General features: G+C 39.6%; 3 protein-coding genes across 5 annotated transcripts; 2 read left to right on the top strand and 1 right to left on the bottom strand.

Annotated features, from left to right (window-relative positions):
• The first annotated feature begins 17 nt into the window (after nt 1-17).
• slc25a33 (solute carrier family 25 member 33) lies at nt 18-7921 on the top strand. The gene is made up of 7 exons (XM_022741639.1): nt 18-214; nt 1893-2066; nt 3461-3538; nt 4777-4877; nt 5191-5257; nt 6060-6340; nt 6439-7921. Exons 1-7 carry the CDS (start codon nt 174-176, stop codon nt 6636-6638), a joined length of 942 nt encoding a protein of 313 aa, XP_022597360.1. The 5' UTR covers nt 18-173; the 3' UTR covers nt 6639-7921.
• A 1912-nt stretch (nt 7922-9833) lies between these two features.
• On the top strand, nt 9834-15376 carry LOC111218966. 3 transcript variants are annotated; one of them, XM_022741474.1, is made up of 8 exons: nt 9834-10532; nt 11261-11299; nt 11385-11693; nt 12097-12405; nt 13084-13398; nt 13692-13841; nt 13979-14051; nt 14647-15376. In XM_022741474.1, the coding sequence occupies exons 1-7, from the start codon at nt 10502-10504 to the stop codon at nt 14020-14022; spliced, it is 1197 nt and encodes a 398-aa protein (XP_022597195.1). In that variant the 5' UTR covers nt 9834-10501; the 3' UTR covers nt 14023-14051; nt 14647-15376. The 3 variants fall into 3 exon arrangements, with proteins under 3 accessions (XP_022597195.1, XP_022597193.1, XP_022597196.1); XM_022741472.1 differs by having other exon boundaries at nt 14650-15376; XM_022741475.1 differs by lacking the exon at nt 11261-11299 and having other exon boundaries at nt 14650-15376.
• Nucleotides 15377-15404: 28 nt separating this feature from the next.
• emd (emerin) lies at nt 15405-20568 on the bottom strand. Its single transcript, XM_022741477.1, has 7 exons — nt 20279-20568; nt 20004-20108; nt 19222-19253; nt 18886-18920; nt 18706-18759; nt 18551-18613; nt 15405-17912 (listed from the first exon to the last, which is right to left on the bottom strand). The coding sequence occupies exons 1-7, from the start codon at nt 20358-20360 to the stop codon at nt 17702-17704; spliced, it is 582 nt and encodes a 193-aa protein (XP_022597198.1). The 5' UTR covers nt 20361-20568; the 3' UTR covers nt 15405-17701.
• Nucleotides 20569-22772: the final 2204 nt, after the last annotated feature.

Raw genomic sequence — 22772 nt, forward strand, 5'->3', positions numbered from 1 at the left:
TTCAGGCAACAGTGGCGCTCCGCCCCGAGCTGACAGCTACACCGAGCCGGTACAGAGGCACGGACTAACGGCATCACACCGGAATCACATCACCGTAACTCTGTTATTTCACTTGGGGACGATTTTAACTGAAACATAATAAGAATATGGTGGCTTTTTGAAAAAAGACAAAGATGGCACAGAAAGACACGCTGCTACATCTCTTCGCCGGGGGGTAAGTCACGTTAACGACACTGCTTCAAAACGGAGAAACGTAATTAATAACAAGGTTAATGTAACATGAAAGGGTAAGCTCAGGCCACCCGGTGTTGTCCATGAAAAGCCTATCTGAAACTAACGAGAATTTACTCTTTAATCCACGGGTTACGGAGCCGCCAGCCAGCATGCTAAAATACATAAAGGCGAGCTAGCTCGTGTTAGCATTGCACCATGTTTGTACTGTAAACGTGTTTCTTTCACTATGTTCTTCGCCAGCGGACATATTTCTCATGTTAAATGATTTATGTTAACATTTTACACCTTTAAACTAATAGCCTAGTTAACGCTAGACAACGAACCATCCAGCAATATCTTTTGTTTCCACGGCTCAGCTAACAAGCGTTACATCTGTGCGGAAGTTTGCTAATGCCTCATAGCTATCCTTAGCTAGCAAGATATATCAAACTTAGCCGTTGGTTTTGTGTCTTGAAAGTCCCGTTCAAAATGCGAGTAACAACCTGGTGTTTTAGGTAATACACTGTGTGAAAACGGAGGTTCTAATGTGTAACTCGAGACCGTGAGTTGTTGGTTAGCTAACTGTCCCGTCGCCGTCATGGCTGGACGTGGCGCAGTCACGGGAGTTGTCAGCCTTTAGCTGTGTGATGTTCCCTGATATTATGTAACACTGCCAGCAACCAGCTGCATGTACCGACGCCAATTACTGGCCCGAAGAATACTAAACCTCGAGCAACGTCATGTACGTCTGTACTATAACCACGAGCTGGGTGCATCCAGTGGAAGTTAAGGTCACATTTAAACAGTGGCTTCTTAAATGACGCCATTTTACCCTTGAAATGTTATGACGAGCTCAATTTTAGCTTTGCACGTGAAGCATTTGATTTGAACATGTGATTTTTGAAGTCAAATGTGTAATAATGTTGTGGGAGTGATGACCACTTTATTTTTACCTAAACTGTAGCCGGGTGATCAAATAAGGTATGGGCTGGTCAGTGGTCATGTCTACAACACATTTTTTCAATATAATTACATGTGTTTGTCAGATTTAAGTTATACAATATACTAATGAAGCAAATTCAGTGTAATTTCTAACAATCAAATAGTGGTGGATAGATGGCTAGTGGTCAGTCAATGGACAATTAGGTCAGGTGTTACTTTTGCTAAGATGTTTGACTTTGTCCTTCAGACAAGACACAGTACAGAGGCTTAGTCTAATCTGTTCCAGACTTCTAAGCTTGTCACATACAAGGTTGTAGACACAGTTAATAAAGGATGTACCAGTGAGAGACATGTAAAGAACTAAATGAATTCACTTTTTGAGCTGAAACTGGACAATGTCATCTAAAAACAGTCTTTCCCCAGGGAAACAAGTCTCCCCAAGTGCAATTAGAACGTCTGAGCTGGAAAACTCTGTGCACCAGCTGTGTTGGGTTAACTCAGAATATTTCCACTGTAGAGCAAGACAGTCTTTGACCAGAATTGTTCATTGCAGCGGTGGATCCTCAGCTGTGTTATGACTGAAAAATATTTTGCAGTCAACTCAAATCAATCTTACAAATAATAGAAGGTGGTACATTGTTTCATAATATGAAAAATTTTACACATTGACCAGTTGGACATTGCCTACTTCCCTCCCCGTTGCCCATAATCCTAATTTTTGTGTAATCATTTTGCAGGTGTAGTGGTACGGTGGGAGCCATCGTGACCTGCCCCCTGGAGGTGTTGAAGACACGGTTGCAGTCCTCTGGCCTCACCCTCCGGCCTGTCTTCCAGGTCCAGCTAGGCACCCTAAGTGGCACTGGGGTTATCCGTCCGGGGACTGTGACACCTGGGCTGCTGCAGGTCCTACGGTAAGATGTTTGTTTGTGTTGTAAGGCAAAAGGTGCTGCAGCATGCTGTATGGATTGTCTCTCAAACAAAGGAACAAAGCGGTCCCTTCTCACAGCTGGTGCATTTTGCTGTTTATCCAGACTACCGTGTAGGGACAGGCATAATTATTACCTGCTGACTTTGTAGTTGCAGCGTGACAACCTACTGAGTTTTACCCTGGAAAGACCTTAGTGTTTAGGCTTGTCTCATGTGTTCACATAACAAATTTGTCAAAATATATGTGCTTGGTGTGTTTTTGTGCATTTCTTGTGATTTAGTTTGTGGAAATACTTTGAAGAGCTGTCATTTGCTTTCTGCTTTCATAGTCTTAAAATGAACGCCTCTAATCCTGTCCTACATAAAGTGGCGATTAAGTACATAGTATCCTGCTCCTACTTAGTGTCCTTAACCAGATGTTAGGGGTGACAAAACATGCTTTCCCATGAGGCCTTAAGATGTGCTTATAATGAGAAGTTTTTGTGATGTGCAAAATAGTAGCTCTTTTATAAGAATGCTTAGGTTGCGGAAGACTAGACACAGCCCCAGTGGGCCACGAGGAACCAGGGAAGGTTTTAAGCAGGGTGCTGTGTCAGTGTTATATTACACTCTGGACCTAGGCCACAGACTGAACTGGTCAGGACTGGTGTCTACTACAGCTGAGGCAGTAAAAGCTACATATACCTTTTTAAGATAAGTTTTTGTCTCAAGAGATCAAATATTTCCTTGTCCTCTGAAGCTAGATTTTCAACTTACTTTAGCTGATGCAAATAGATTTTTCAGATCTGTTACAGGGTTGTCTTTGAATTTACAGGCATATGTTTGTGTAAAATGTGCAAGAAATTCATTACTGACCTTTAAACCCTTATTCTAGTCATGTAAACCTTGTGATTGGAAACTACTTTGGCCTGAAAAGGTCATTGATCATCTTTTTTTTTTCTTTTTTTTTTTTTTTTATTTGTAGGGTAGTGTTGTGAGACAAGTAGCATAATTTGCAGTTGTAAGTGCCCTTTTGCTTGGCCCCAGGCAGACCCGACTGTCATCTGGAGAATGAAGGTCACTGCCCCCAAAGAGTTAAGAACACTGGGGGGATGTGGCTGACGTGACAAGCCAGGCGCTTCAGAGAGCACACTGTTTAGTGTAGAAACTTAAGCAAAACCAGCTCAAGTGAACAGGACTGATGTAACACTTTGGATGATTGCAGGCTTGAGCTATCACACTCATACCTGTAATAGCGCCTGGGATAATCCTACTGACATTTACTGTACAAATGTAGAGACAGTTTGATATTTACAGTGAATGTATGTGAGTAAAAATCTGTCAATAATTTCTATTTTATTTATGTTTGACAGTGTATGGGTCTTTGCTTTTATTTCAGATCAATTCTTGAAAAAGAGGGACCAAGATCACTTTTCCGTGGTCTGGGGCCGAACCTTGTTGGTGTGGCCCCCTCAAGGTACAGTGAAAACAGTGTGTACAACACACTCTTACGTTGCTCTAATGCATCAGGGTCGCCCATCTCCACCACCATTCGTACCCACTACTGCTTTGTTTAATAGTGTAAGAGTTAATGATACCTGTGTTAACAATAAAACATAATTATTAAAAAACAACTAACAAAGCAGAGGCAAAGAAGGCCACGAAGTGAAGCAGTGATGTTTTCTCAGCAGTCTTGTTCCTTAGTATCGGCATACCTCAGAATGTATCATACCCTGGCTGCTAACATAAGAAATCAAAACAGAGGGAAGCTGTTTATGTTTGTTTTTTTCTTAAATGGCTGGAAGCATTAACTGGCTGTATAAACAGGAAGCTGTAGCCATGACAACAACTTCCAAGCCCCTCCCCACCCTTACTGACTTCTGCAAGTCAGCTGCTTAGTTTGTTTAGGTTGGTGTCTGTCAACGTGAGTAGGCTTCTGTATTTGCATTTAATAAAATTTTTGTCCTAACTTGAGACAAATGAGATAAGAACAAATAAGGAACTACATTCAAAAGTTTCACAGACAGATTTTGTGAATTTCACAGATGTGGTAAGAGGAATAACTGGATAATAATTGATCTAGTTTAAATGTGTGTTAAACTTTTACATGACGTGAGTGAAATTTGAGTCTTGCATGGGTACACCTTGTAAAGTTTCAGTTTCACCCTTGTTTTATTATTAGCGAAACACATATTCAGAATTTTGCCCTGTTGGATAATCTTAGAAGCAAACAACAATACAACAGTAATATAACCGTAAAATGAATATTCCTAATGCTTTTGTCACAAAATGTTGAGACCTTGTTAAACTCAGAGGGGTCATGCGTTGCCTATACTTTTCCCATGGTTAATGAGTAGCCACAGCATCAGCCTTTGCTCAGTAATTCCACTGTCCTTCCATTCCACTGGCAAACTTGGGCAGGCTTACATTCAGAGCAGCTCTGTGGGTATCTGGTGCCCAGTGCTTATTCAGCCTATTCTGGTGCAGTGACAGTTTGTTCCAGAAACCAAGCAGAGAGCAGGCACCGGGAAACAGACTGCTCTGGATACACCCTGTCAAAGGCTCACACCATCCCAAATGGAATCATTTACATAATTGCACAGCTGTCATAAAACCACATTCACATATTCAATATGCATTCATATTTAAGCACTGTGTTCATTTTTACAGTTGCTTCTGCGTAGAGTTCTTACCAGTTTGTTCTCTGTGTTTCAGAGCCATTTACTTTGCTGCATATTCGAAATCTAAAGAAATGTTCAATGGGCTGTTCGTCCCTAATAGTGGAGTGGTGCACATGTCCTCTGCTGGTGTTGCAGGTGAGCAGTCTGCATGTTCCCCTTTGTTGCATAAAATAACACTGTGCTAACATAAACCTTTTTTTGAAGCCTGTAAAATGAACATTATTGGATTCAGAAAAGGTTTTATTTATTGCGTGGCAAGTATCTGACTGCAGTACATTTGGCATTTATGCTGTTGCTGTTCGCTCATGCTGTAATTTCCCTCACTGAGTTCAGCAAAAACAAATTATTTCTCTGTCTTTACAGCTTTGTTAAGGATTACACTAAGGGGATTATGATCTCATTACCCTGTTGTATAAAACTATATTCTTATTTTGTCCCGTGTCCTCAGCTTTTGTTACTAACTCTCTGATGAACCCCATCTGGATGGTCAAGACCAGGATGCAGCTGGAGAAAAAGTATGTACGCTCTTTATTTCACCTGCCCTGTGTGTACTTGTGTTTTTTAGCTCTAGGCAGACTGTAGTGTAAAACAATCTGATTTATTTTAGCGACTGCTGGTGTGAAGGTATTTCACATAATGTGACCTTTGACAGGAACCTTTTAAGAGAGCCCGCCTTCGTGGTACTGTCCTTGGGTTATGCTGTGTATGAGACTGAGCGTGTGACCTGGCGCCATAAATACACAGTGCTGACGCACTGTCCAGAGTCTATATTTACATTATCGAGTACAAGGCAGTTGTATCATGTGAGGTCACTGGAACGAGTGTTTAAAGAACACCTGTCCTGCAACACAAAATGGTGGCTTTATGAATGAAGGGGCAAAAAGGAGCGAATAATTTCAAACAAAATTCAGTTAAGGTTAGACTAGTTACTCATTCAGCCAAAATAAGGAAACAGTAGGATGATATATGCTTCTTTAAACAATAAACAGAAAGTGAACAGGTTCCAATTTTATTATCATTTATAAAGTAAAAAATACTACGCTTGTGAAAACTGCCTGTTTTGTGAAATTTTATTTTAGGACTTGAGCTGTTTGTCAATTTGTTGGGCTGTGGCACCTTGTGATGGACGTTCATTATTTTTGGCATTTTGTAAACTGATTTGATTCTGATCTGATTAGTTGATGAATATAAAACATATATGATCATCAGTAGTTAAAATAGTTGTTAGTTATAGTTGTAGTCCTTCTGTAATGTGATTTATTTTAGTTGTTTTTTATTTTTTTGGCACTAATGAGCCTGACCTGCCTGATCTTTCAGAGCCAGAGGAGAGAAAAAGATGAATGCACTGCAGTGTGCTCGCTATGTTTACAAAACGGAAGGGATCCGGGGCTTCTACCGAGGCCTGACTGCATCTTATGCTGGCATCTCGGAGACCATGATCTGCTTCCTCATCTATGAGACACTAAAGAAACACCTCGCCAAGAGCCAATTTGCCTCCCCGAATAGCGAAAACGAGAAAGGAGCATCAGACTTCCTGAGACTGATGTTGGCAGCTGCTTTTTCAAAGGGTTGTGCATCCTGCATCGCCTACCCACATGGTAAACACTTGCATTGTTTTCTTGGAACAACCTAATGTCAGGGAGAAGTGATTATATTTACTTACATGACTAATACCTCTTTGTGTTTGTGTCCACAGAGGTCATACGGACGAGGCTGCGTGAGGAAGGCAGCAAGTACAAGTATTTCTTCCAGACAGGGAGGTTAATAGCGGTGGAGGAAGGTTATGCAGCTTTTTATAGAGGACTCATTCCACAGCTAATTAGACAAATCCCTAACACAGCCATCGTCCTCTCCACTTATGAACTCATTGTCCATCTGTTGGGAGACTCCAAATGAAGACATGTTTGAAAGTTGGCGTTTTCCAGACAAAGCCTGAGACACACTGGGCAAGAGACTTTTGAAAATGCAACACATACTGTACATATTTTGATGTGGTGCTACAGAGACTTTTATGGTGGAACTGAAGCAGGTTGTACTGTTATCCAAAGAGCTAAATAGATTATTTTATTGAAAGCTTGATCGTTAGGAGTTTATCAAAAACAATTCAAGAAGTCGTGGTACTTATTGAAACTCCAAACCTGTGAAAAAGGTCATCTTCTTAGAGGACTAGTGCTAAGTTAACTAAGTTATTTTATGTTTTGTTATTTTATGACGGTGTTTGTTTCTTTTTATCAGTGGTAAATGTACCATCACACATGACTGTGCAGGCCGACTCATTAAGTTAACAAAGGGAGGTTATTCAGATTAAGTGCAAGTAATACTGCTGTCCCTTGCAGTGTAATGACCACAGACCATTTTGAGAGTTTTGTTTCACAAAAATAATGTGCTGGTTTTGAAGTTGGAATTACAGAGAAATTTCATATTTTTCATTAATATATATATATATATATATATATATATACACACACACATATATACAGGCTTATGTGTATTTTTTTTTCTTTGAGAAAAAGATGGTCACCTTTTACAATATAATGGGAACTTAGATGCTGTTTTGACCAGTGGCTCAATAAACTGCATCAAGAAACTACATCAGTTGGTTGTTGATCTTAATACTGACGCAATAATTCAGAAATCTGCCTTTAGTTAGTACCAAGCACAAGAGTAGAGCAGGGTTGTTTCACTGTCAATATGGCTCAATAACTGAAATATCAGAATATGTGAGGGACTAATTGGCTGGTCCTGTTCTGAAACTCGTATATTCTGCTTAATTGATTTAATCAGGGCCTTGTACCTTGTGTCAACATTAAGGTTTGGCTAAAATGGCAGACTACTGATTTTTATCTTGTTAATTTCACATGCAGAAGTGCAAAGTACATGAAGGAAATGTATGTGAGGGTGTGGTAGAAAACAACACCCGAGAGATACAAAAGATTAAAATACTGTACAATACAGGAGGAATGTGGGTGAAAAGTCTTCAGTCAGAACTTCCTTTTAACAAATTTAATTTTATCCCACTTTTGAGACTTAAATTTCTCTAGATATAAGTATAATCCCTACAATGTGTAGTAGAGGTTCTCTTCTGCTTGCTACTTGTGTTTATACAATGACTGAATCCCAAGATGTGCTTTCTAATCATTTCCTTCTACATACTGTCATTTGCTGAGAATGTATTACTGTTTTTTTCAGTAATGCCTACTTACCTCACCTAGAGTCACAGATCTGGAAAAAAGTCTTCCACTGTTCATATATGCCTATAAAAGTATTCCCCCCCCTTGGATGTTTTCATGCTTTAATGTTTTACAACAAGTTAGTATCTTATGACCCTGGTCAACATTAAAGATTAATGCCAAAGTGACCATGGTGAGATACAAATAGTCCAAATATTAAAATATAAAATATCAGCTTTGCACATTTGAATGCTGCAATTCATCTTTGCAAAACTGCTCTGGGACCATGGATGGACAAATTTCAAGTCCTATAAAATGTCTGAATTGGATTAAGGGCTAGACTCTGGTCAGATTTGGCCATTTACAGTATTCTGACATTGCTGTTTTATAACCATTCCTGTTGCTTTGGCATTATGTTTTGAGGTTAGGTCTCGCATGGAAAATAAATCTCCCAAGCTGCAGCTCCCTTTCAGACTGAAGCAGGTTTTCAGGATTTCTTCTGTATTTTGCTGAATTCATTTTACCCACTGCCTTCACAGGCCTTCCAGGACATGAATACAAATGAGGCAAAAAAGGAGAGGTTTTCAAGTCTATCTTGAAGAGGCATATGTATGTAAACATATTTGGTCAACATAGAGGAAAAGGAAGAAAAGCCACCATGGGTCACTGAAAAGCAAAGTCATAGTTGACAGGAAAATTATATGAAATGGAAAATATGCCTCAGGATTTTTACTGAGTTAAGTCACTTTATGTGTGAAACCATTTGAGCAGTCAGACATGAATCAGCAAAACTTTCTTCTTCCTCCTGTGGTTTAGTTGATTGACCTAGATTGTCCTCCCTAACAAGGAAGAACAGGCTCATGACCAAAGCGTTTTGTGTTGGTGTTAAATTCCTGAATGGTCATGTCTACAATAAGTTGATGTCTATTAATCCTACTCTCTTGAAATGTATACAGGGGATCTTATACCAACAGTGGATGGTATCAGGCCTTTATGACCCTGATTAACATAAAAAAAAATTATATTCTATTCCAAAGTGAAAGCAAATCTATATACATAGACTTAAATGAAGCATAAATATAAACATAATTATTAATTGCATAATTAATTATTTTGCAGAAGACATCCACTTGGTTTGGCTAACTCAGAGTACTGAGGAGTATCATTAGCTTCAGCTAAACTTAAGAATGCATTTTGCACAAAACAATTCTCAGCAAATGTGTATTTTGTCCCCATGTACGGTGGCCCTGAGGGCTCAAAGCACTGCAGCTTAAGGGAACACATGCAAATAGACAAGCCACAAACAAATTCACATCAATTTGACATCATGTGCTGCAAATACTGACAACACAACAGAAATGTTTCCAGCAGACACAAGTCAATGCCTTTAACTTCAGAAGTCACAATTGGGCATTGAACAAAAGGAGCGCCCCAGCCAGGTTCATCACTTTTTAGTGTCCCCTGGAAACACTTCCGTTGTGTTGTCAGTATTTGCAGCACATTTGTGTATTTGGTTGTGTTGTGAGTATTTGTCGGGCATGTGTTGTCAAATCATACCCGTTGCTTGTGTTGGCTTTGCTTTAAGAGGGGGTGTCTTTACCATACAGGAGGAACAATTACAGTGACCAGTAATGCTTTCAAACTACATATGGGTATGTCAGTATTGTATTAAGATGGACTTGAAAACCTCTCCTTTAATGGCTTATAATTGATCATTAAAGTATTGGTAAATTATTTATTAGCCATTACTGAAGCCATCAGTTACTTAAGGTAACTTATAAGAATGTGGTACTCTATACAGTTTTCCTGTGTTAGAATACTTCAGATTTGATGTGTGGTCATATGATTAAACACATTTAAGGGGCAAAAAATAAATAATTCAAGACAGTCTGAGGTAAGATAAAATAAAAAGCCTTTTAATATTACATGGCAGAAACCAATGCTGGTTTGCAAACCAGGCAAAGCAAAGTGAGCAATTGCCCATGGAAGTCCTCCATTTTTATCAAATCATTTTGGTTACCTCCACCCCTCATGCTCTTCCACCACAGGGTAACTTTAAGTATGTACACTGACTTTGCAGTGCCCAGGGTTTCTGGCTACGCCCGTGGTGATCCTCAACAGAGGAAGCTAACAGTTTAAATGCTTTGCTGCGGCGGTGTAGTGACCTCTGTCTGCCGCAGGGAGTAGGGCTCAGCGCTGGGATTCATGGGATAAACTGTTGGACTGTTGACGTGAGTACGGCGGCCTGACGGCATGTAGCTTACCCAGCGTTGTCTTCTGGACATCTCGTTGTTGTGAGAGCCACCAACAGTTCCACTTGATTTGGAGACAAGAATTAATTTTTTGTCAGTTATCAGCACCGCTCGGCTATCGACCATGTGTGCAGTTAACTTACACCCTCGCCGATAAGTGTCAGTTGGTCAAAGTTGCTTAGCCATTAGCTCCTAGTTCAGTTAGCCAATCCAAGTCTCTCTAGCACGACACAAACCAGCTAATGTCTTGTGCCGTCGCTATCTTTGAACGGCTGTCAGCACCATCACCGGGACAACGGGCAACCCCCGGCCGTCTGATGGAAAGGTGAGGGGGACGATGCTGAGATTCCTCCACATCCTTTTAACAGGTGAGCTAAGTCGGCTAATAGCGGTTAACTAAGCTCGTTTGTCAGCTAGCTAGGTCTGTGGCAGGACCAGCTAGGTAGCTTACGTGATTATGCAATAGGATAACCATAAAGGGTATTACGTTACATTCACCTAAGAAAAGAAAAACTGTTTAGTGGCATCTGTGACTTCCAGAGACATTGTCTTGTTATTATGACTGAAAATTTGTTTTATAACGTTAATTAACATTACGAGTGCCGCTTCTCCTTAGTTGGGTTGAACATGGACCTGTTGTTTACATGTAAATATCCTGTAAAATATCTAACAGTAAGTTACCGGTGTATTGGGTTCACGTTGCTGAAGTTACGGAAGTATAATACAACAGCTCTTCAATACATAGGCTCGAATCCTCAGGAAGGGTAAAAAGGCGCTGATTTAACTGTGTGGTCATTTTGGAGGATGGAGTTTGTTAAACTGACAGGTGCTCTAAGCCTAATTGCTAAGTAAAGCTAAATAGAAACCTATTTGAAACATCTCTCAATGTCATGCAACACAACCGAACACATCAGAAACTGAACACCATGATAATGATTCGTTCATTACAAGACTGTTGTACTGTAATAGACTGCATTCATTTTGCTAGTGTTAAGCGCGCCAGCCGAGGGAAAAGAGATGCTATTGTTGACATTTTGAATGGATTTGAGTCTGTTTTTTGCCTGTGCATAATTCCTTGTTTGTGATGTCCTCACAGGCCTGTTAGGTGCTCTATGGGATGGAGTTAATGCCTTTGGTAAGCCTGGTATTGATACAAACCTGTTGCATCCTCAGCCTTTCCCACATTTTCTATCTCTAAGTAATTTTTCTCCGGTCCACAGGTGGAGTCAGACTAGTAGATGGGGACAACAAGTGTTCTGGGAGAGTTGAGGTACTCCGCCATGACCAGTGGGGGACAGTTTGCGACCATGGCTGGGACCTCCGGGAGGCTGATGTGGTGTGCCTGGAGCTGGGCTGTGGCTTAGCTGAATCTGCCCTTCATGATGCAGCATTTGGTGCGGGCAGAGGAGAGATCTGGCTGCGGCATGTCCAGTGCACTGGACATGAATCCAGTTTGACACGCTGTGCTGTTGTTCTCCACAGTAACTCCTACTGCACCCATGAGAATGATGCAGGGGTGAAATGCTCAGGTGAGACTCTAGTCTGATGATGTATTTTATCTAACAAGGAGTACTGCCAGATGGCTGACTGTTAGTAACTAGAGTTACCATTGGCTCCAAGTAAATTGACACTTGATCATTCAGGATCAGCTCTCGAGTATCCTGATAATCAAGAGCTGGTACATATAAACATTAAATCCTGTGTAGAGTAACCTGGACATTATAAATCCCAAACATAGTAATTCAGAAAAAATGTCTGGAATACACAGAAATGATCTGAAACACAGGATTGTGCAGTGAGATAATTTGGGTAGCTGGAACATTAGGCTGGTATTCATAATAGTCTACATGTCAGCATACTTATTGATAGGCAGAAGAGTATGGTGCATTGGATCATCCTGACATTTTGCGATTAACCTGTCTTTACTCACAGGTACCCTTTTAACGCCCACACTCGCCCTGCTGTCACCTCACACTGTGTTCTCACCTGGGGAGGCTGTTCGCTTCGGCTGCAGTGTTCTACTGGGTCACCACCTCAGTGACTTCCACCTGTACAAGGCTGGAGTAGCCACACCGCTGGTTACACAGAGGGCCGACCAGACCCAGCCCGGAGTGGAGCTCACGTTGTCTGACATAGAGACTTTCCACCAGGGCAGCTACAGTTGTCGGTATAGGATCAAGGGTGGCTTTCCTTCTCAGCTGCTCAGCTCTCCACCCAGCAACTCCATCAACATCACTGTGGGTCAGTCATAGCCACATTGTCTAATCAACATTATCTCTATTGCACCAGTTAACTTTATTGTACCAATCCCCATTCTCATAGCACATCCTTTTGTTGTGCAATCTATATTAGATGTTTGATTCTCTGGCTGACTCAACCTAATGGGTCTGCACCACATTGGATTTTGATTTCTCTTAAGTCTCTTGAATCAGGTTCAGTTTAATTTTATTAATGTCCTCACACCTAACTTGGTGCACGTCAGAAATTTTGGTTTTGAGCATTGGAAGTTTCTTTGTTGATCTCTGGGAATAGCGTGAGTAACAAAATAATCTAAACTCCAAAGTTATTTTTTCTGAGTTTTCAACTGCATTAGGCAGCCCCATTTCCTGAAGAAGACTGTGCGATGTGGATGAAAGCTCCAGAAAACTGCAAATCTTCATCTGATGTTCTGATTTGAACGCCGCACTCTCACCGCTCATCAATTTGCAGAAATCTAGAGTCAACAGAGATGGCTGAAAAGACTGTCTTATTTTAGAATGTTTTATAACAACAAATGTGGGTTTGGAGAAAAATTGTGGTTATAATATGGTTTAGACCCAAATCAGGTTACAGCTGAATCCACACTGTTTCAAGAGAGGTCCTGAATGACCTTGAATAACCTATTGAATTCCTGTTTTTTTTTGTTGTGTCTGATCACAGTGGAACTCTTGACTCCCCAACACTGGTACAACACGTCCACTGATGCCCCGGCTGGTTCTGTCATCAAAGGCCACAGTTTTAATATCACCTGCTCCACCGCGCAGCAGTACCCTGGAGGTTCCTTCCAGCTGCGTCTGATTCGCTCCAACGGCACAGTGCGCCAGTCCCTGCCTGCCCTCACCCCGTCTGTCACTTTCACCTTTCCCAACGCCCAGAGCTCCAACGAGGGCTACTACTACTGCCTGTATCGGGTCCAGCTGGGTGGACGCACCTTCGTCTCCAGAGAAAGCCAGCCCCTGCCTATAGCCATAAGAGGTGAAAACTAATAATATTATAGACTATAGAGATGCAGTATATTGTAAAGATAAAGAAAAGTATTGTGTGTGGTCTGTGCTATAAATAAGAGTTGCTTAAAAACAGAGTGATAATGTGATATTAATATTAATTTTACATTGATTATATTCTATCTAGGCTTTCCTCACAGTTCTTCACTGGACAGATTGTATGTTTCACTCGTTTGCAAGTGCACTTCAGCTTGACACAGTTAGTTGCAGCAGTGGATGAAATTCCATCTATGAAAACTTACAGATAACTCCTTTGACCCCCAGACCCAGATCCAGTGCTCAGTCCAATGGTGATCAGCTGGCTTGTGTCTGGCCTGACATTTGTCGTAGCTGTTGTTGTTATAATCATTGTGGCCAAGGTACTGTGTAACAAAGAGAAGAAGCCCTCTGAACTGGAGCGAGAGACCAGAACCTGTAAGTTCCTTTGTTCTACCAGACGCCTATATACTGTAGAAAGGGATATGGCTTTTAGAAAGCATCCTGTATGTGTACCCATGCTAATAAGGCTGGGGATACGCTGTATGTTTTATTAAGTGTGCTTCTTCTTACAGGTGTGGACAACACTTATGTTGCCTTATCAATTAACAAGCTATGACGGGGTATGCAGGCAACAGATAACTAAAGGTATCGAAGTTCATGATTCTTGCACAAACACTGTATATAAAAAGTATTCACCACACTTTTTCATCACAAGTTTTCATGTTTTATGGTTTTGCAACAATAAATCAAAGGGGATTTAATATTTTCTCGTATCCATCTCCTGACTTGTGCTTCTCGATTACATTTTTGTAAGTTGCTCGGTGTGTTCTTTTGCCTTCATTGTGGAGGATTTTGCCATGATACTGACTCACTAAAAGGTAGACCTTCTAGTTCCAGATGTATTTAAACTCAAAATCAAGTGAAACCCCTTGACTACACACAGGTCATCTCCATTTAACTAATTCTAAAACCAAATGGAAACACCAGTTTTGATTAAGGCATGTCCTGTTTAAAGAGGATGAATACTTCTGCAGACATGTATTTTATTTTTGTAATAATCCAGATGCTTTCACTTTAACATTAAAGGCTCTTTTTTTTTTTTTAATGCTGTCAACGCTCCAAATGAGGGTGAATACTTTTTATAGGCACTATTATAATTTACTTTTATTACCATATCCATATTCTTAATTGTGCTAGAGTAGTGAATTAAAGTGGAGGATTTTGTGTTTCTCCTTTCAAGCAGAATCACTAGTGAGTGGTGGAAAGCCAGAAGGCTCACACTGTGTCCTCCATGGATTCAGGTGGCAGGGGACATAACACAGAACCAAACAGTTTGGCTGATCATCCACCACACCTTTGGAAAAGGCAGCAGCTGGACCCAGTTCAGGACAGTCTGGATGAAGCACAGCTTTCAATGGACACAAACATAGACCTGAGACTGTACTGCAGTTTTCTTTCTTACCAAACTTCAGGTTAGCATTACTGCAGGGAAGCCATGGATATGATTTGCTATTAAGCATTGTGTTATAGTGAGATGTAAGCGAATGGCCACAGAAGACTGACAGACAATAGAAACTATGTCCAGTTCAAAGTCAATCTTGGTTCAGGTTGGATTTCAGATTCACTCAGACTTAGCTGTTGCCATGACCCCAGATGTATGGTGTAGAAATCTGCTGCAAAAAGCTAAACTGGGGAAACTGTGACATAGCTTCTTCAGGTTTCTGTGTACCGTCGATACAAAAAAATCTACACACCCTTGTTAAAATGCCAGGTTTTTGTGATGTAAAAAAAAATGAGACGATAAATCATTTCAGAACTTTCAGTGAAGACAATATGGCACGACAGTGACATTACCAAGAACTGGACATCCCTTCAAAATTGATGAAAAGACAAGAAGAAAACTGGTCAGGGAGGCCTACACCAACATTAAAAGAACTGCAGAAATTGGCACAATTTTGGCACAAAACCATCAGGCATCTGCTAGAAAGATNAGTCAGGGAGGCCTACACTAACATTAAAAGAACTGCAGAAATTTCTAGCAAGTACTGGTTGTGTACTACATGTGACAACAATCTCCCATATTCTTCATACGTCTGGGCTACGGGGGAAGAGTGGCAAAACGGAAGAAAAACATCCAAGCTAAATTTTGCAAAAACATACAACAAGTCTCCCAAAAGCATGTAGGAAAATGTGTTATGGTCTGATGATACCAAGGTTGAACTTTTTGACCATAATTACAAAAGGAATGTTTGGTGTAAAAACAACACATCATAGAAAGAACGCGATACCCACGGTGAAGCGTGGTGGTGGTGTTTTTATTCAGCTGGAAGTGGGGCTTTAGTTAAGGTAGAGGGAATTATGAACAGTTCCAAATAGCAGTCAATTTTGGCACAAAACCATCAGGCATCTGCTAGAAAGATGAAGAGGAATTTCATCTTTCATCACGACAACGACCCAAAGCATACATCCAAATCAACAAAAGAATCGCTTCACTAGAAGATTTGGAATGGCCCAGCCAAAGCTCAGACTTGAATCCAATTGGAAACCTGTGGGGTGGCCTGCAGAGGGCTGTGCACAGGAGATGCCCTCACAATCTGACTGATTTGGAGCGCCTTTGCAAGGAAGAGTGGGCAAATATTGCCAAGTCAAGATGTGCCATACTGATAGAGTCCTACCCAAAAAGACTTTGAGAGTTAGTTTAAGGGTGTGCACACTTGTGCAACCACGTTATTTTATTTTTTTTAATTTTATATATATATATATATATATAGTTTTAGTCTTCTTATTTTTTCCCCCCTAAAAGATTTGGTTGGTTTTCAGTTGAATTGTACAGGTTATAGGTCACATTAAAGGTGGAAAAAGTAAATTAAAAAAAAGTATTTATCCTGGTCTCATTTCTTTACATCACAAAAACCTGGCATTTTAACAGGGGTCTGTAGACTTTTTATATCCACTGTATATCCAGTTCAAAAACATTGTTTTATATTTATTAACAGGTAACAATAATGACAAGCTCCACTAGCTTATTATGTACTTGCTTCCACAGATCAATGATCCTTTAAGGATTAGAAGTTTTTGTACTTTAAGTGTAACCCTACTATGCATCTTATGCCATTAACTACATGTACTGCACTTAGTGTGTAAGTAGAAACTAGAGTTGATTAAAATGTTGCTGTTGTTGGAGCTTCGCTTCAGTTTTTTTTTAATATTACTGCATGTACTGTGTAATTAATAGCATCAGATCAAACTCCATAAAAGGAGAAAGTGCTATCAATAATGCATCATACAGTTTGTTTATTTTTATACCCTCAGTTATTTAAACATTTAATTTTTGTTTTTGCTCCTGAATAAATTACTTGACACTTGTTTACTCATTAAAGGTCTTTTATATTTGGATTATGAAATGCAAATTCAAAACAATTCACAACAGGGTGTAAAGGTTGAATTTTGTAGTACAAAAGTGTGATATCTCTGAATTAATTCTAGTGAAGCAAAGCATAAACATGACATCACAGCTTGTATAACAAGTGCAACCTCTTTTTTTTTTTTTCTTTTTTTAAATCAAGATAAAAGTTTTTCCCCAACTACTTATTAAACACTTAAAAAACATTAACAATTATATCCCAATTAATCCTATAAAACGGTTGAGGCACTTGTATCACAAACTTTAATTATTTCAGATAACTGACAAAAGGAAGAATTGTACGAGTATATAATTATTAACAATATCCACAGCATACCATGAGACACCAAGCACTACAACAATGGAAAAAAGAAAATTTTTGGGATACTATAAAAGATCTGTCACAGCACCTTTGACACTGAACTGTAGTCAGTATTTTGTGGATATTTAATATGCAACTGTGGCATAGTATCTGAGTTAAGTTTTAAAAATGTACTTTTCTTTTCACATTTAGCACCATGAACCGAACTCCACTGCATGCACTGTACTGGGCCTGGCTGAGGCTGATTATCTAGAAATTTGAACAGATGACAGTGAAACTATCAGGACAGGTAGACAGATGCTGTCTACGTAAGAAGAAGTACGATTTTATGTTTTTTAAGTGGCATCCCCATCTATTCTAGTAGTGCTGCTGTACTTAGTGACGATCATGTATTTTACCTTTAAGCATAAGCAAGCAAATAAACTACAATTATAACACACACAAATATTGCATAAACCACAATTTCAGCAATGTCTAAAATAAAGGCATTAACCAAAATACATTCCTTGCATTAAAATGTATAATAAAGTGTAACAGCCCTGTAAACAGCAGCATGAATAAAAGACCAAATCATTCTATTCCTTTGAGGGATTCGTTTGTCTCCATACTGGAAAAAACTAAGTAGAGGAAGACTGCCACAGCCAGGAAGAACACGAACTGAACCCACAGTGGGATGAGGCGAGATGACTTCGGTGCCTTCGGAGCATCTTGTTCATATTTCATGGGCGTCGATTTCAAATTGGAGTTTCTGTAAGAGACTGCCTTCTCGTATATGTTGGGCCTGCAGAGGAATAAGAGGAATTATGCTACAGTGCATAATTAACAGTCTCCCACACAAACTAGCAGTAAACAAATGTGAGCCTGTTCTGACCTCAAACACAGGTGCTGCCTTTAGTTTCAGCTAGTGTAATGTCGGTAAGAGGTGAGGTAGTGAGATTCATCATGAACTCAAATGTCTTTCTGTTTCATCCTTATTTAACATTACTTAACTGAATGTAAATTCAGTGCTGCCCCCCTCGGGCCAGTCAGTGTAATTCTGACAGAAACAACAACAAATCTGACAATCAATCAATTGTTGAAATTGTTTTTCAAGCAAAAAAAAGGACCAATCATTCTCTGGTTTCCAAGATGAGCTGCTTTTCTCCGTTTTACATACTTGCATCTTTGTGTTTTAGACTTGTTAGTTTGTCTGAGAAAATGAGACATCTAAACTGACTTTTTATAGACTAAACAATCAGTGGTGGAGGTATTATTCAGATCCTTTACTTATAGCAAGACAGCAGCATTAAAATGCTATAATATAATATACAATAAAACATGACATGAAATTTTATTAGCAAAATATACTTAAAATGTCAAATGTACAAATTGAACCTAAACAGCTGATGACACCAATTAACTCTGTGTAAATACACTTACTCATCAACAAAAGTCTGTCCTCTGTATTCAGGCTTTGACCTTGAGTAGGTTGAGTAGGACGTCCTGTAAAGAGCGACATAGAACATATATATGAAAGTTTTGTCTGCCCCTCATCCACTTTGATGACAACAAGAGTTAGTATAACTGTGACTTACTCATGTTCGAATTCTCTCTCAGACCACCCTGGTCTTGAGCTCATGGAAGGCCGACTAGACAGGTGAAAAAGGTAATTATTAATTCAGACTGACTTGTATTCGCTTCTTCAATAACACAAAATATAGAAGAAAGACAATCAGTGTTTGAAAAAACAGGAGAGAATAAGGAAAAGAACTGACCCGTCTCCATAGTCTCCTGCAGCGTCACTTCTGACCTGCAATATTGGAAACAGAAATAATGACCATTGAAATTTGTCCTACTCAATCAGTATTAACTCATAATTCTGTTACAACAAATATGTGATTTTTGGCTATATAAATATAATTGACTACATTGTTTCATTGATAAATTCTGGCAACAAAACCTCTCAGATGTTGGTCACTCAAACTATAAAGGTGAGGGCCCTGTAGCCAATTTTTACACAGAGGGGTTAACAGCGAACTTAAATGACATTTGCCAGTGATGGAGATGCACTTCTATAGAATTTCAGGTTTTTAAATCTGGAGGATACCTACTGGTGTCCTGTAAACGTAGGTGACTTCCTCCTCTGAAATAAAAACACAAACATCACACTATGTCAGAGCAAGTGAACATTTACATACCTGAGTGGCCCACCTGAGAACAGTAATCACTGCTCAATAATATTTTGACTCCAGAGGTTCGGTTATTCAGTTTGAGTTCATACAGTTTGCACTCAATCACCAGATTAACATCACCACTAGTCAATTTAAACCAAAGAGCAGCACAGGTGCTTTCAGTTTTTTGGTTATCTGAGTTACCGTAATCTTTCTGTCAGCTCCCACCAGTCTGGCCATTCTCCTCTGACCTCTCTCATCGACAAGGTGGTTTTTTTTTGTGTTTGTGTTACGCACCACTCTCAGTAAACTCTAGAGACTGTTGAGTGTGAAAGTCCCAGGGGATCAGCAGTTTCAGAAACACTCAAACCAGCCCGTCTGGCACCAACAATCAAGCCACAGTCAAAGTCACTGAGATCACATTTTTTCCCCATCCTGATATGTGAACATTAACACACATAAGCAGGTGTACATGTGATCTATTACAAGTAGATGTTCCTATAAAGTGCGTGGTTAGTCTATATATAATTGTTTGATATGCACAACTCTCTTTAATTTAGCCTTTAACAAGATATTTTTAAACCATTTTTCTTCAAAGTTCAATCTAAGTTTGAACACAATTTATTCCTGTAGATATACAACATGTCCACCTCCTCAACAAGTGAGATGAGCTCTTTAGCCCAGCATGTGAGTGAGAGAAAAGAGTAGACAGAGACACTTACCCTCTTCTCTGTAGTAGGTCTTGTCAGGTGATGGTCTATAACTTGCTCTTTTCCCTTTGGCCATGGCCTCTCTCAGCTTCTTTTCATACAGACTTCTGGTGGAGTCTGAGAACAGAAGGTCATAGACATTTAAGGAATAATGAACAAGTGTACATAGAAAAAAACACAGACCCGATAAAAGAGCAAACTCTCACAAGCAGGGGGAGGCCTGTGTACTTAACTGGCGTACACGTTGATTCAAAACGGGCAAAAAGTAAACAGTAAGAGCCTCTCACCGACCACAGGTCCGTGCTTTATCCCGTATTCATCCAGCAGGTCGCTAATGTCCTGCGCAGACTTACTACTTAGCGAAGACATTGTTTTAGTTCGCTTTTTGTCGTTAGACTTCGTTGTAGCGTTATATCTGTGTTGTTTCGGTTGAGCTGTAGTTTCAGTTCGCAAAAAGAGACCACGGTTATAACTCCGCCCACCGATAATGAGCGGAAGCTCGATTTGTCGCGCGGGTAATAGGGACAGATCCTCCGGTGGCTCGAAAACATGCAGATGCTAAAACCCGCCCTCGTTTGTTTGTGCTAGATGTTGAAAACATTTGCACCTTCAGTAAAATGAGACGTCATTTCCGTTTGGCAAATTCTTCTTCTCCTCCTTCTTCTTCTTGTTGTTGTTCTTCTTCCTTGACGTTTATTGACGGTTGGCAAACAACGAATTGATAGATTACCGCCACCAACTGGAATGGAGTATGGATCAGGATGTCTAATAGCCTACTCTTATTCCAAAATTAAATAAAAAAAATAAAATAGATAAACAAATAAATAAATAAATAAATAAATAAAAAATAATAGTAATAATACTTTTAAAAATTCACATCCTCTCACTGGAATAAGATTTAATAGCATTCCCTTGAGTTCTTTTGCAGTACATGTAATAGTTTTTTTTTTCAAAGTCTATTTTTATCCCTCTCAAATTTTGAATCAGGTGCATCCTGTCTGATTGATATTTTCATAATGAACCATTACATGCTCCACTGTTTCCTCTTGTCTACAGTATTCACATTTGCCTGTGTTGTGTTTGCTGATTTGATCTGAAGTGTGCTGTTTCATATGCAGAAAGTCCCCTTCCAGATTGTTATAGGCTATTATTTGATTTTTTAATTAAAAAAAAAGGTAATTATTATCTATGTATTTTATTGATATTAACTCTATTCATAGTTGTGATACAGTTTAACAAAATAATAAATTATTGTTGATACATTAACATGCAGCAGCATCTTACTAGGGTTCCTGGTAATAAAAATTTAAAAAAAAACTTGCAAGTTTATCATATTTCCAAAGTTACTGGTATATATTACTATCAGATACTTGCAGCAGAATAAAGAGAATGATTTCCATCTGAGATGAAAACAAAGAAGAAAATAGCAGAAAATAGAAAATAGTTACTTTCTACCACAAATAATACATTTTACATGACATTCAATGTGTCAGGCTTATCACTAATTCACCAGAAATACAGTACAAGTAGAGGCCTTAGTTTAAGGCTTATTTAGCCCTAATGTAATGGGAAGACAACTTCTCTGAAGTTCATACAAATACATCAGCAACATTTTAAACAAAGATAAATCTTTATTAAGCACAGTGTTGCATATTACAGATAATGGTTCACAATTTTCAATCTAGCACTTTAAACTGCATTTTTACAAAGCCATATTGTCATTTTGGATCTTTCTTCCAACATGGGTAAGCATATAAACATGTTTTAATGGCAAAAAAAAAAAAAAAGACACGTAGCCTTAGAAGAAGGATGTGAACCAGTCTGGTTGGCCTGTGCCCATCCAGAACACCAGCAAACCCGCCCCTATCAGCAGACCCATCTTCACCATCTGCTTCAGAATGCCGAGACACTGCAGGGGGAAAAAAACAGGAGGTATACAAATAACCAAAAAATAAAGGAACAAATGAACAAAATGAATGTTCAGTAATGGCCAGTGAGCACACACCTTATGTTTTCTGGTACAGTTTTGTACGCTCTCTGGCGCGCTCTCTGGTGCGCTCTCTGGTGCGCTCTCTGGTGCGCTCTCTGGCAGAGTGTTCGGGGGATCACAATCTGGTGTAATTAGCAGGGTGTCATCAGGCTCCCTCGGGTCCTGTGCACACACAAAGCAGTTAAAACAATCTGTTCATGTGTACGTGTTGCTGTCTGTTTTCATATGTGACCATTTGCAAATGATCATATTCTCACTTCAGGTGTTTCTGCAGAGCTCAGGTCCTCTTCCCTGTCTGCGAAGCTGCTGAGTGAATCTGTGTCACTGGTGAGAAAAGAGGAAGAACACAGTGTCTGGTTGGATCTGTGGAGCTCAGGTCGTAATTATTGTTTGAAGGACAATGTTTAATTTGGACAAGAAATTCCGCTTACCTGTCAGTTTCATAGTGAATGACTTGAGACAATGGATCTGTACAAAACTGAACTTTTATCTGCCTCTCTAAAAATGCACAAATGGAAACTGATGAATTATGGAATACAGGCAACACTTGTTAATATTATTACTATATACACATCTCATGTACACTCACCTCTTTCATTCTCCCCGTCGCTCTCATTGTAAAACTTGTAGAAAGCTTTGATTCTCTCCTGCTCTTGTTCCCAGTTCCTCTCCTCTTCGTACTCATCATCTCCCAGATGTCCCAGCTCAGTGACCCTTGAGGCTTCAGTGTTGAAGAAGAAGCTGTCATCCACAGAGCCCTGGTTAGAGGGGGTTGTGTTTTTGCCATCCTC

Source organism: Seriola dumerili, unplaced genomic scaffold (genome assembly GCF_002260705.1).
Source record: "Seriola dumerili isolate Sdu_G_001 unplaced genomic scaffold, Sdu_1.0 BDQW01000056.1, whole genome shotgun sequence".
Taxonomy (NCBI): domain Eukaryota; kingdom Metazoa; phylum Chordata; class Actinopteri; order Carangiformes; family Carangidae; genus Seriola; species Seriola dumerili.

Excerpts from the sequence above, each read along its gene's own strand:
- emd (XM_022741477.1), bottom strand. The coding sequence starts at position 20,360 with ATGTCTTCGCTAAGTAGTAAGTCTGCGCAGGACATTAGCGACCTGCTG. Across the intron at positions 18,614-18,705 it reads GAGAGAGAATTCGAACATGA|GACGTCCTACTCAACCTACT; the intron begins GTAAGTCACAGT and ends CGCTCTTTACAG. Across the intron at positions 17,913-18,550 it reads GGACAGACTTTTGTTGATGA|GCCCAACATATACGAGAAGG; the intron begins GTAAGTGTATTT and ends ATTCCTCTGCAG.
- slc25a33 (XM_022741639.1), top strand. The coding sequence starts at position 174 with ATGGCACAGAAAGACACGCTGCTACATCTCTTCGCCGGGGG. Across the intron at positions 215-1,892 it reads CTACATCTCTTCGCCGGGGG|GTGTAGTGGTACGGTGGGAG; the intron begins GTAAGTCACGTT and ends ATCATTTTGCAG. Across the intron at positions 4,878-5,190 it reads GTCCTCTGCTGGTGTTGCAG|CTTTTGTTACTAACTCTCTG; the intron begins GTGAGCAGTCTG and ends CCGTGTCCTCAG.
- LOC111218966 (XM_022741474.1), top strand. The coding sequence starts at position 10,502 with ATGCTGAGATTCCTCCACATCCTTTTAACAG. Across the intron at positions 11,300-11,384 it reads GGATGGAGTTAATGCCTTTG|GTGGAGTCAGACTAGTAGAT; the intron begins GTAAGCCTGGTA and ends TCCGGTCCACAG. Across the intron at positions 11,694-12,096 it reads TGCAGGGGTGAAATGCTCAG|GTACCCTTTTAACGCCCACA; the intron begins GTGAGACTCTAG and ends CTTTACTCACAG.